The sequence below is a fragment of the Sinocyclocheilus grahami genome, unplaced genomic scaffold (assembly GCF_001515645.1).
Source record: "Sinocyclocheilus grahami isolate Dianchi unplaced genomic scaffold, SAMN03320097.WGS_v1.1 scaffold9.1, whole genome shotgun sequence".
Taxonomy (NCBI): Eukaryota; Metazoa; Chordata; class Actinopteri; order Cypriniformes; family Cyprinidae; genus Sinocyclocheilus; species Sinocyclocheilus grahami.
Genome location: NW_015505188.1, coordinates 2463455 through 2477954, shown reverse-complemented (window position 1 = coordinate 2477954; position 14500 = coordinate 2463455). Strand labels below are relative to the sequence as shown.

General features: G+C 38.7%; 1 protein-coding gene across 1 annotated transcript; it reads left to right on the top strand.

Annotated features, from left to right (window-relative positions):
- The first annotated feature begins 12 nt into the window (after positions 1-12).
- On the top strand, positions 13-10309 carry LOC107592834 (potassium voltage-gated channel subfamily V member 1). The gene is made up of 2 exons (XM_016282406.1): positions 13-958; positions 9620-10309. The coding sequence occupies exons 1-2, from the start codon at positions 13-15 to the stop codon at positions 10129-10131; spliced, it is 1458 nt and encodes a 485-aa protein (XP_016137892.1). The 3' UTR covers positions 10132-10309.
- The last annotated feature ends 4191 nt before the right edge of the window (positions 10310-14500 follow it).

Genomic DNA, 14500 nt, shown 5'->3' with positions numbered 1-14500 from the left:
ACTCAGAACACCATGATCACGGATTCATCAAGTCCGGCAGAGTTCTACGAGGACAATACTTCGCTGCTGTCCTTGGACTCTAGTGTATTCTTCAGCGAGCCTGCACTACCGAGCGACGATCCGCTGGACTTCTTCATTATAAATGTCGGAGGCAGCCGCTATATCCTCTCTCAGGAACTGTTGGCCTCTCACCCGGAAACTCGGCTGGGCAAGCTGGCCCTCTCCAATAGAGACTCCGCTTTAGATTTGTGCGATGATGCAGATTTCTTGGAGAACGAGTTCTTCTTTGACCGCAACTCGCAGACCTTTCAGTACATCATGAACTTCTATAAGACAGGACACTTACATGTGCGAGAGGAGCTGTGTGTGATCTCGTTCCTTCAGGAGATCGAGTACTGGGGCATCGATGAGCTCCGCATAGACAGCTGTTGCAGGGACAGATACTACCGCCGGAAGGAGATGAAGGAGTCGTTGGATATTTGTAAGGATGCTGAAGTAATGGACAACGAGGAGGAGGACTTGACTGGTGTTTTGTGCCAGGACTTACGCCAACGTCTATGGGATCTTATGGAGAAGCCAGACTCCTCTAAGGCAGCCAAGATGTTTGGGACGCTATCCATGTTCTTTGTGGTGGTGTCCATCCTGAACATTGCTCTGATTTCGCTGGACTTCACTATACTTGGTACACCCATCATCTTGGACGCTCTTGAGTACATTTGTGTCATTTGGTTCACCGGTGAGCTGGTGCTCAGGTTCATGTGTGTTAGAGATAAGTGTAGGTTCAGCAGGAGTGTAGAGAATATCATTGACCTGCTGGCTATTCTACCCTTCTATGTGACTCTGGCTGTGGAGAGCCTGCATGGTGGATCTACGGAGCTGGAGAACGTTGGACGGGTAGTTCAGGTGCTGCGGCTAATGAGGTCTCTCAGGATGCTAAAACTTGGACGACACTCAACAGGTGAAATACCTATTGAAACTTATCATATAATCATACACTACCGGTTGAAATGTTTGGGATTGGTAAAAATTATTTATGTTTTTAAAAAATCTCTTATGCTCAACAATGCAGCATTTATTTGATCAAACATTCAGTAGAAACCGTAAAATTGCGATCTATTATTACAATGTAAAATAACAGTTTTTTATTCTAATATATTTTGAAACGCAATTTATTCCTTTGATGGCAAAGCTAAATTTTCAGCAGCCATTACTCCAGTCTCACATGATCCTTCAGAAATCATTCAAATATGCTGATTTGGTGCTCAAGAAAAAACGTATTATCAATGTTGAAGACAGTAGTGCAATATTTTTTGTGGAATAATATTTTTTAATTTAATAAATAATAAATATTTTTGTGGAAACCATTATACATTTTTAATGATTCTTTGACTGTTTAAAAGAATAGCATTTATTTGAAAAGGAAATCTTTTGTAACATTACAAATGTCTTTACTGTCATTTTTTATCAGTTTAATGCATCTTTGCAAAATGAAAGCATTAATTTCATTTTTTAAAAATCGCACTGACCCCAAACTTTTGAATGGTAGTGTACTTTTTTGTAATTAATAAAAAAAATACAAACACATTTTGAATGAGGAACAGACTAAAATTGAAGTGATTTACTGAAAGTCTAGCTTTTCGGACATGAACTGTTGTGAGTTGCACATATAAACATTGTGAATCAAGTGCAGCAGGTTTGCCATTAGTACTCGCAAAACACATGACTGACCAGTTTGAAAATACGTAAGCCTGAATACATATATTGACATTTACGGTTCAAGGCAAGATTTTCATACAATAAATGCTTTAATTTTAGTCTTTTTCTCACATAATTTATCATAAACTAGACATGACTTAAACTAGAATTTTAGCAAAATATCAAAAAAAAGGAAAGAAAATGCAAAATAAAAAATTCCACCCATTACAGTAAAATTCGAGTAAAATCGAAGAGTTGAAACCTGTATTAAACATTATGGATTTATCGATTAATGAAGAAGAAGAAAATTGCATTGGAGCTCTGCATATAAGATCATATAAACCATATTTCATCAAATGGAATACACAGCACACTGTTCAGTAGTACACTAGAACATTTGGTCATTTTAACACTGTCTTGATGGACTCTCAACCTGGGGAATGAAATAATTCATGAAGATGTCAGTCTATTTTTGGGAGAGAGAGTAAATTTATTCATCCATTCATATTTTGACAGTATCCCAGGGAGACTTAGAGGAAGATCCTTAGACACACAAACAGTAACTGAGCACAGACTTGTGGCTTTGATCTTGCATTTTTGTGGAAGTAAAGTATCTCTTTCTAAGATGCAGCCATAAAGTCACAAATAATTAAACAACATGATATGCAAGAGCTAAAAGATGAGGGTACGGTTGGGGGAATTTGGTGGGACTGGGGGCTTATCATGCCAACTTCCATATGGAAATGTAAAATAAGGGAAAATAGAGTTTCATAATTAACCCTGGGTGGTTCTTTTCCTTTTTTAAAGGAGATAAAGCCATATTTTATTTTGTGACTAATAAATAACAGACTGAATTTTCACAGGGTCTCACTATCATTGTTTAGATTTAACACATTTTTAAGCAGACAATGTTCTGTTCTCAGGATAAAAATCTGAAGTAAACACTGACAGATAATCCACTGAGGGAACGGCAGAGCCTATTTTCATATCCGTCACATTTTAATATTGGGGTCCCTCTCGTCTACAGCGTTCTCTGCCCCTCTGAAGGTGTTTATTCACAGTAGTAGCTAATCAGATCAGAAGACACAAATTAAATGAAAGTGAATGAGGTCAGGCAAACAGTCCCCATAACCGTAAACATCAATTATGAACTGTGCTCAGACAAATGTGACACGTTAGTCAAGATGAGAATGGAAGTGAATGAAAAAACGAATTGAATATCAATCTTTTGAGTGTTCCCCAGTGCATTTTCATTTTCTCAAAATAGAAGCCTAGTCTTTCACAGAAACTCGTGTTGACTCCAGTGCCTCAGATGTGGGTCAAGGGGCTATAAAAGTCAGCGTATTAATGACAAAATACGGTTCCTACTTCTAAAAATAAAAAGACATGCTTTGATATGCACAGTAAGTAGGCTAGGTGTCAACTTTAGATGCTTGATGTTCTGTCTGTAAATGTATTCAGCGAGGCCGCAAAAAAAATAATAAATAAAGCATTTCTCAGGAAGCCGTGCCATTTTGGAGTGAGAGAGTATAGCAGCTGTTCTCAGGTGTCTATATTTAAAGGCAAAAAATCTCTTGGATGATTTGATAACTGTTATAAACTTGATTTATCTTTTGCCGTAAGATTCACAAACTGGCAGATGCAAATGTTTATCACCACTGAATAAAAAAAAAAGGTAATTGCAACTTTTTATCTAACAATTCTGACTTTTTTTCTCGCAATTGCGAATTTACATCTCGCAAGTCAGAATTGTGAGATGTAAACTCACAATGGCGAGAAAAAAGTCAGAATTGTTAGATAAAAAGTCACATTTACCTTTTTTTTAATTCAGTGGTGGAAACGGGCTTCCATATTATACAGTATATCATGTATATTTATATTGTGTATATATATATATATATATATATGAGCAATATCACACAAGTAGCAGTGCAACATGACTGTATATCGGCACAGCTGTGATTCGGCCATAGGCACAAGGCCGCAGGACGAGTGTGATATTGCGTTTATACAACAGTTCGACAGCACAAGTGTGGAAATACATAAGAAACAACAATGGAGTGTCTTTAAAACCCTTCTTTCGTGCGGAACTACTTCCTTCCGACATGGATTTAAATCTCAAATTGACAGTTAACAGCTGAATCAAGCCTCCGTTGCTAATTCGAAAACATCACTTTAGAACTAGTAACGAAGGAACATTTAGTTGCTTCATTGAAAGCTTATTGTATTACTGTATTAAAAGCTCACTATATTATGTAGAGTATTATGAGAGAGAGATTGACTGAGTGAGTGATTACCTGCATCTGATACAGCATTCAATCTTCAGCTCAATCTTTGGAAAGCCACACACCTGTCTATATAAGACCTTACATCTCACAGTGCATGTCAGAGCAAATGAGAATCATGAGGTCAAAGGAACTGCCTGAAGAGCTCAGAGACAGAATTGTGGCAAGGCACAGATCTGGCCAAGGTTACAAAAAAATTTCTGCTGCACTTAAGGTTCCCAAGAGCACAGTGGCCTCCATTCCTTAAATGGAAGACGTTTGGGATGACCAGAACCCTTCCTAGAGCTGGCCGTCCGGCCAAACTGAGCTATCGGGGGGGAAGAGCCTTGGTGAGAGAGGTAAAGAAGAACCCAAAGATCACTGTGGCTGAGCTTCAGAGATGCAGTCGGGAGATGGGAGAAAGTTTTAGAAAGTCAACCATCACTGCAGCCCTCCACCAGTCGGGGCTTTATGGCAGAGTGGCCCGACGGAAGCCTCTCCTCCGTGCAAGACACATGAAAGCCCGCATGGAGTTGTGAGATGGTGAGAAATAAGATTCTCTGGTCGGATGAGGCCAAGATAGAACTTTTTGGCCTTAATTCTAAGCGGTATGTGTGGAGAAAACCAGGCACTGCTCATCACCTGTCCAATACAGTCCCAACAGTGAAGCATGGTGGTGGCAGCATCATGCTGTGGGGGTGTTTTTCAGCTGCAGGGACAGGACGACTGGTTGCAATTGAGGGAAAGATGAATGCGGCCAAGTACAGGGATATCCTGGACGAAAACCTTCTCGAGTGCTCAGGACCTCAGACTGGGCCGAAGGTTTACCTTCCAACAAGCCAATGACCCTAAGCACACAGCTAAAATAATGAAGGAGTGGCTTCACAACAACTCTGTGACTGTTCTTGAATGGCCCAGCCAGAGCCCTGACTTAAACCCAATTGAGCATCTCTGGAGAGACCTAAAAATTGCTGTCCACCAACGTTTACCATCCAACCTGACCGAACTGGAGAGGATCTGCAAGGAGGCATGGCAGAGGATCCCCAAATCCAGGTGTGAAACACTTGTTGGATCTTTCCCAAAAAGACTCATGGCTGTATTAGATCAAAAGGGTGCTTCTACTAAATACTGAGCAAAGGGTCTGAATACTTAGGACCATGTGATATTTCAGTTTGACTTTTTTAATAAATCTGCAAAAAATGTCAAAAATTGTGTGTTTTTCTGTCAATATGGGGTGCTGTGTGTACATTAATGAGGAAAAAAAAATTAACTTAAATGATTTTAGCAAATGGCTGCAATATAACAAAGAGTGAAAAATTTAAGGGGGTCTGAATACTTTCCGTACCCACTGTATATATATATATATATATATATGAGCAATATCACACAAGTAGCAGTGCAACATGACTGTATATCGGCACAGCTGTGATTCGGCCATAGGCACAAGGCCGCAGGACGAGTGTGATATTGCGTTTATACAACAGTTCGACAGCACAAGTGTGGAAATACATAAGAAACAACAATGGAGTGTCTTTAAAACCCTTCTTTCGTGCGGAACTACTTCCTTCCGACATGGATTTAAATCTCAAATTGACAGTTAACAGCTGAATCAAGCCTCCGTTGCTAATTCGAAAACATCACTTTAGAACTAGTAACGAAGGAACATTTAGTTGCTTCATTGAAAGCTTATTGTATTACTGTATTAAAAGCTCACTATATTATGTAGAGTATTATGAGAGAGAGATTGACTGAGTGAGTGATTACCTGCATCTGATACAGCATTCATTCTTCAGCTCAATCTCATATTCACAATAAAACATTAGTCTGAATGTCCGCTGAGGAAAGCAATATCTTTGTCGTACTATCCTTTCATCTGTTAAGGGTGATTTCCAATGACAGCGCTACACATTATTTTGTTGGCTGCGTCTTACAAGGTGTTGTTGAAAGTAAAAAAATAACTTCCTTGTTTACAACCCTATTTCAGTCTCTTTCAATATAAAAGTCTTTACCGCTGACTCACTCATAAAAACAGTCTCTTATCCCCATCTAATGGCGGAACAATGTAACTAATCACCATCACGAACACGCACACACACACTGTCTGGTGCACTATCCTTGTGGGGACTCCCCATAGGCATAATGGTTTTTATACTGTACAGACTGTATTTTCTATTGCCCTACACCTAAACCTACCCCTCACAGAAAACTTTCTGCATTTTTAAAATCTCAAAATAACTAATTCTGTATGATTTATAAGCTTTTGTATCCATGGGGACGTCAATTTAGGTCCCCACGGTAACACAAGTCCCCATGAGTTGGTGTGTATTCAGGTTTAAGTACCCTCCAGTATAGAAAAACCTATACATACACACACACACACCATTTCTCAACACCAAATACTATAAATAAATACTACTATTATTTATATAAAATATAATTTATTGAATAATAATATTTAATAACAACAACAGCCATCATAAAAGTTGCTAGGCAATTCAGTCAAAAGTACAAAGGCAGCGCTCTGATATACAGCATTAATATTACAAATTATATATCTCATGTTTAACCACTATAGAGACATCAGTCAGCGGCAAATTCCAGAAGATCTGGCCCGAGGTAAGACTGTTCTCGGCAGGTTCATGAGCACTGAATGGCCGCTGACGCCCTGGAGGTCACATCTCCGAAAGCATTGAAGCAAATTTTCTAATATACGTTATCTTTATTAACAAACCGCATATTTGAAGTCTAAACAAGTACATTCTCACCTAAAAAATCTTAAAACTTCATTCTGTGACACAAAACAGTAGGGCTGCACGATAAATCGCATGCGATATTTAACGCGCATCTTGTCAGTAAAGCCAGTTCTGTAATCAGCGGTAAATCTCCATCACGTGCGGGCTTTCACATGGAGCAGCATTTACTACACAGAGCCGTTGTTCACTGACAAGCTATGGAAAACAGGCGCAAAATATGATCGTGGTTTTGCGCCTGTTTTGCACAGCTTGTCAGTGAACAACGGCTCTGTGTAGTAAATGCTGCTCCATGTGAAAGCCCGCACGTGATGGAGATTTACCGCTGATTACAGAACTGGCTTTACTGACAAGATGCACATTAAATATCGCATGCGATTTATCGTGCATCCCTACAAAACAGTATTATTAATAAGATTATATTGGATTTGGCCATCAGCCATGAGATTCACTGAGAAATACTGCAAGCAGAGTGATACAAACAGTGAAATGGTTGGAGCTGGCAGAGGATCCCCAAATTCAGGTGTGAAAAACTTGTTGCATCTTTCCCAATAAGACTCATGGCTGTATTAGATCAAAAGGGTGTTTCTACTAAATACTGAGCAAAGGGTCTGAATACTTAGGACCATGTGTTATTTCAGTTTTTCTTTTTTAATAAATCTGCATAAATGTCAACAATTCTGTGTTTTTCTGTCAATATGGGGTGCTGTGTGTACATTAATGAGGAAAAAAAATTAACTTAAATGATTTTAGCAAATGGCTGCAATATAACAAAGAGTGAAAAATTTAAGGGGGTCTGAATACTTTCCGTACCCACTGTACATACATACATACACACACACACACTAAAAAAGAAGTTTAGGTACTATGGGATCTAACTAAACTGGCACAATGTAAAGCATTCATTCAAATTCTGTCTGAAAGCTAGACCAACACTTGAACAACTTTACTTCATAAAACGCTAGTGCTGACTTTTGAGTCTACATTGAATTGTATTTCTAGAGAAGATATGTAGCCGTCCTTTAAAGTTTTAACTTGTTTGCATACAAAAATATGTTTTTGTATGCAAACAATTTCATCCATCACTAAGAGACGTTCATGCTCTCTGTAGAACATGTTGCACCCAAAATAAAATCATGCGGCCACTGATTCAAATACTATCAACAACGACTTATATGTTAGAAGGTAGAGAAGTAATGATTTGGCATGCAAATTGTTCAGTAATCATTGGCTACACTTCAATTGGTCAGTGGCAAATGAGGTCAAATATTAAATTGTTTGAGCGACATAAAAAAAAAATAGAGTAACACATTATCCCTGAATCCATGTCCCTGGATGGTCTACTTTTTCAGGTAGATTTTTGAAGTGTGGATCCATGCACACTCTAATGGCTAATATTGCCCACAAACCATTGCGCTTTGGTGAAGGATTCAGTTCAGAACTACAAACACGATTAAAAAGCATTAAAAAACTACAAACATGGCGAATGTGCACAACATTAAACCTGTAGAGGTTTAGATAAAGGGGTTTGAGTTACTAATAATCAACAATTAACCTGGTAAAAATATTTGTTTAATGTTATCTGTGTTATATTTCATCTGCAACAATGTGAACTTTTATAAATATCTGTTTAGCCATTAACTTAAATACATCATTATGCAAAAAAAAATATGAGCAGAGTTCTTCACATAATGACCCACGGCTGGCAGATCAATGTGCTACTTCTTTTCTCTCCAATACGGTAGGAAGTTATATTAAACGAACTATGGAGGATGTTAACTGTGACAAGATGATTGACAGGCCAGTTTACAGTGACAGGGTGTGTGCGACAGAGCTGTCCATTAAAGATGCAACTGTATGACGTGATAGTGTTTCCCAAAGCTTGCCTACTCTTCTACTATACACTCAAAAGTGTATAAAAGTACATACTTTAAAGGGATAGTTCACCTTCAGTTGCTGGTTTCCATTGACTTACATAGTGTTTTTTTTCTCTCCATACTATGGAAGTCAATGTGGACCAGCAATTGAAGGTGAACTATCCCTTTAAGGGTGTAGTATAAGTAGGCAAATTAGGACACAGCATATAACATATTCTGTAGCTTGATTCTTTGTTACATAGAGTTCAGTGCGTTGGGGAACGTTGACAGTGCCCTAATGTATTTCCTTCCCTAATTATTTGAGAAGCGTCTCCTTTTTCATGCTATTGTTTGAAGGTTAACAGTAATTAAGTAATTAGGTTAATTACTTGTAGTAGTCTCTATCCTCTTGGCATGCAGTGATAATGTTAAAATTAGGACTGTTAATTTAACACATTTATTTAGTGAATTTAATCATAAAAAAATAATAAAAAGTATTAAAACCAAATCACGCACCTGATATAGAAATAAAAAACACTTTGAGTTTTAAAGCCACTTTTTACAATGTCTATTCAATTAAATTTATTCTATTCATTTTAGTATTTAATCTGAATATTATGTAATTGATTGACAACCCTAACATTTTAAAAGTAATATTAGTCTCAAGGTCTGTGCACACCTTCATGACTTACTTTCTTCTGTGGAACACAAAAGAAGATTTTTTAAAGAATGTTGGTAACTAAAGAGTTTCGTTTCCCATTGACTTCCACAGTATGGACAAAAAAATTAAATGGACGCAAATGGGAACAAAACTATTTGGTTATCAGCATTCTTTAAAATGTCTCCTTTTGTGTTCATCAGAAGTAAGTAAGTCATACAGGTTTGATAAAGACATGAGGATGAGTAAATGACAGAATTTTCGTTTTTGGGTGAATTATGTAGGCTAAATACTGTTTGACTTCCGTTCTTCTCACTGACAAGTTTGACAAACATTTGTGCTGGTGTGAATAGGCCTTTAGATTAAGGAACGTTATCTCTTCTTTGTGTGTTCCAGGTCTCAAGTCTTTGGGTATGACGATCGCCCAATGCTACGAGGAAGTTGGCCTACTGATGCTGTTCCTTTCTGTGGGCATCTCTATCTTCGCCACAGTGGAATACGCTATTGAACATGACATGCCAGAGACCACCTTCACCAACGTACCCAGCGCTTGGTGGTGGGCCACCACATCCATGACCACAGTAGGGTACGGAGACATCCGTCCGGACACGGCACTAGGAAAGGTGATGGCCTTCATCTGCATCCTATCTGGCATTCTAATTCTCGCGCTACCTATCGCCATCATCAACGATCGGTTCTCCGCCTGCTACTTCACGCTTAAAATGAAGGAAGCGGCGCTGCGGCACGGGGAGGCGCTGAAGAGACTGACGCGCAGCTCGGCCTCAGATATGTCGGCGATAGGGGTGAACTTGCGGGATACCTACGCCAGAAGCGTGCTGGAGATGCTGCGGTTGCAGGGGCGAGACCGAGCCAGCACACGCAGCAGTGCAGGAGATCTCTGGTGGTAACAGTAGGCCTGTAAGCTGCCTGAGAGAGAGACAGATAGAGAACAAGTGAGCGAGAGAGGTCTTTTAAGGACCACAAAACCTTTAAAGGCATCTTATTATGAGAAATCAAAATTCACTTAATCTTTAGAGTTTATTGCATTAGAAAAACATACTGTAACTTGCCTCAAAATAAATTAAATCATCCTGCAAAAACTGAACGTTCTAGTGTTTCTGATGTCAAAAACATTGCGATCCTGTAACAATCTAATGCAACTTTGCAAAGTGGCTAAAATGGTAACACTGTATTAGAAATGAGCCCAAACCTGCAGCTTGCAGATAAAGTGCTACTGCTCATTTCACATGCAAATGGGGCATTTCTTAATGTTATGATGTAATGGAAGTAGCAACAGATCTTTTCTTCCATACTGGGATGTACATCCAAATTAAATGGATTATCAAAAAAAGGGGACTTGGTATAGTTGTTGATTGGATGGAGGCAATTGTGTTAGTAATTGTAAGAAAGAGGCAGGGTTTTAAGGGATAGTTCACCCAAAAATTTAAATTCTGTCATCATTTACTCACACTCATGTCCTTCCAAACCTGTATGATTTTCTTTCCTCTTTGGAACATGAAAGAAGATATTTTGAAGAATGTTGGTAACTAAACAGTTTTGGTTCCCATTGACTTTGGAAGTCAATGGGAACCAAAACTGTTTGGTTACCAGCAGCATGAGGGTGAGTAAATAACCAAGTTATGACATTTTGATTATGAGGTAAAAATTTTTTTTGGATGAATCGATCACAATAAGATCAATAACATGCATTTAGAAAATAGATGGGTAGAATTTCCATATCATGCCAACTTTAAAGGCAGCAGCAGCACAAACAGACTATTTAACGGAGTAGAAAATTATCTTTAAACTAAATTAGGACTGTTATTATAAATTATATAAACATTTTTAATTGTTATAATAATTTTTTATAAGAAAAAAAAAACTTGACAATGAACCTCAGGGGGAAAAATAAGACTAATTTTAGGGTGAAGAGTATGATTTCTTCACCACTAGTGACACAAAACAGAATTGCAAAAATAAAGACTTTATTCAAACTTTATTTAGGTTTCCCTAGCACTGCCCTTTGGTTGGACAACAGTTAGCCCACCCCACATTCTCACCATTGGTTGAATCAGTGTTTCTATGCTGCTTAAAACAACCATAGCAATTCTGAAAACACCACAGCGTTTACATGTTTTGAGTGAATCAACCTACGAATTACTTCAAATTGTCTCTGCACATTAAGCTGGAAGAAGTATTTTAATGTGACACTACAATCATCAAAATTATTTTTTCAAAATTGCTACATGCCTGTTCTGTTCATCTTTGTGCAACTCATTGATTGTTTGTAATATAAGTCGTTTTTACTGTTCCATTTGAAGACGTAATAAAATCTATGTCTGGATTTTCCCATTTGGGTTGTGTTTTTAAGGGCTGCATTTACATTAGAGAAACGCTTTTCCCTGTGCATATTCCCTACGACTTGTTGATCCTTGTAAAATACCACTAATGGCCGTAAGATCATCCTTGTAATCCTTGTCATCCTATCATGACCTTGTAAGACCAACAGGTCTGCTCAAAGACGCATGGCTTATTTGACACATTGCTCTGAAACAGTTGCAGTTAGACATTCAGAGCTTAAAAGCTTAGAGAGAATCAGTCGCTCCACTGACCACAGCCAGACAGTAACAATGATTTGCACTGCAGGAACATGTTATTACATGACAAGATATGACATGTAAATGGATAACAAGCCTTTAAAGCCTTTAATCTAAATTTCATTTTTGTGGCTGTGCAAGTTCTTTTCTAAGTAAATGATTTGAATTAAGATTTTTGGTCCAATCTGCAAAAAAAAAAAAGGTGAAATATATGCCTTTCAATGAAGGATGGAACTGAGCCATATCTAGCAACCGCATAGCAACGCCCTAGCAACTACAATGCTAAATCCACAGCCTGGAGATATATTGGATTTGTGCTATTTCTATCTCTTGTGCCTTTTGAAAACTTTCCAATTGAACAAGAATACCTCTTCTCAATCGCTCACAAAATATCAGACTATGAAAGTCCTTAAATTGTGCTTTTATTTCCTCTAACAGCAGATTGCTTGTTCGGTTCCCAGGATATTTAAAGGATACTTGCTCAAACTCCTGAAGATGTTTAAATACCTCAAGGAAGTTTAAACTCTGCTGTAACCATCTAAATGCACCTAAAAACAAGATTATGGCAACCATTACGGTTAGTGTAAGATTTAAAAGTGAAACAAACTCACATTAGCAAAAAAATGTTAATAAGTGTCACTCTTTTCTTTTAGAGGTTGTCCTAGATTTTAACTGAATGTACAGTGAATTGTGCAGTAAGATAAAACAGCTCTTGATTGAACCTGCAGTTAAAAGTTCTGCATTTTTTAATGTGTCCATATGAGAATGAGAGTTTCATTCTTCATTCTTCCAACTACATTCATAAAATTCAAACTGACTTGATTCATTTGGGACTCTGAATTCTACAGAGGAAAACAGCATTCTACATGCCCTGGTTGAGCTATATATAGGATGCATTTGAATGTGTTTGATCTACAGATAAGGGCTGTGTCTATTCCCCAGGTGACTGACGCCTCCCCAACCTGTCTTCCTGGCACCAGGAAATCAGATGCGAGTGCAAGGGGCCAGTGTGTAATTAGAGTGCACTGTCTGTCCAGCTGCATTTGTGAGTGTGTGCACAGGTCTGTGTGCATGCATGCATGAAATGAACGGGACAAGGCAAAAAAGGGGGGGAAAAAAATAAGGGGAAGTTACTGCTTAAAGAGGTTTACAGCTTTGTGGCATTATTTTGCTATTTGTCGAGTCAAGTCAAGTCAAGTCAAGTTTTTTTGTACAGCGCTTTTCACGATACAATCATTGCAAAGCAACTTTACAGCAAATTAAGTTTCTACAATATTTAGTGGTAGCTTATCAGTGGTGACTGTCAATTAATGTACATATGGCAGAAATGTACGGAAAAATCAATTAAAGACGTAATAAAACAGACGATGAACACTATTAACAGCAATTATTATATGATGCAATCAAACTTATAGCAAAATGTGGTAGTTCTGTATGTTGTTTCAGGGTTGGCATCATCTGAGGTCCTCTGAGGGGTTGGCATCATCTCTTCTCAGGTGTTCTGGATCCAGACTGAAGCTTGTGTAAATCCTAGTTACCACGGGACGTTTCCAAATGAAATACAAAACTTGCTCTCATCTGAAAAGAGGACTTTGGACCACTGGGCAACAGTCCAGTTCTTTTTCTCCTTAGCCCAGGTAAGACGCCTCTGACGTTGTCTGTGGTTCAGGAGTGGCTTAACAAGAGGAATACGACAACTGTAGCCAAATTCCTTGACATGTCTGTGTGTGGTGGCTCTTGATGCCTTGACTCCAGCCTCAGTCCATTCCTTGTGAAGTTCACTCAAATTCTTGAATTGATTTTGCTTGACAATCCTCATAAGGCTGTGGTTCTCTCGGTTGGTTGTGCATCTTTTTCTTCCACACTTTTTCCTTCCACTCAACTTACTGTTAGCATGCTTGGATACAGCACTCTGTGAACAGCCAGCTTCTTTGGCAATGAATGTTTGTGGCTTACCCTCCTTGTGAAGGGTGTCAATGATTGTCTTCTGGACAACTGTCAGATCAGCAGTCTTCCCCATGATTGTGTAGCCTAGTGAACCAAACTGAGAGACCGTTTTGAAGGCTCAGGAAACCTTTGCAGGTGTTTTGAGTTGATTAGCTGATTGGCATGCATTTGGGCTGATTGGGTTTTTGTTAAATGTGAGCAAAAATCATTTAAGCGGGTAGAACAGAAGTCATCAGGGCAGTTATTTGAGATTTCACTTACTAGTCATATGTTGCGTAGCGTCCTGGAGCTGTTGTCTGAAAGGAGTTCCGCTCCGACTCTGCTGGGGTGCAGGTCATCAGCGCGAAAAAGCCTAAGACGCTCCCAGAAAAGATTCCAATTATTAACAAAGAGCAGTTTCTGTTCTTTACACCACATCAGGGCAGTTATTTGAGATTTCACTTACTAGTCATATGTTGCGTAGCGTCCTGGAGCTGTTGTCTGAAAGGAGTTCCGCTCCGACTCTGCTGGGGTGCAGGTCATCAGCGCGAAAAAGCCTAAGACGCTCCCAGAAAAGATTCCAATTATTAACAAAGAGCAGTTTCTGTTCTTTACACCATGACAATAACCATTCATTTAAAGCAAAAAGTCTACTGAACATTTCATGTCCTCTTCGATACGTGGGAAACGGTCCTGACACGATGATCGTCGTCGCGGGCGATGTGCGGCGCACTGTCTCGATCAGGCTCCTGAA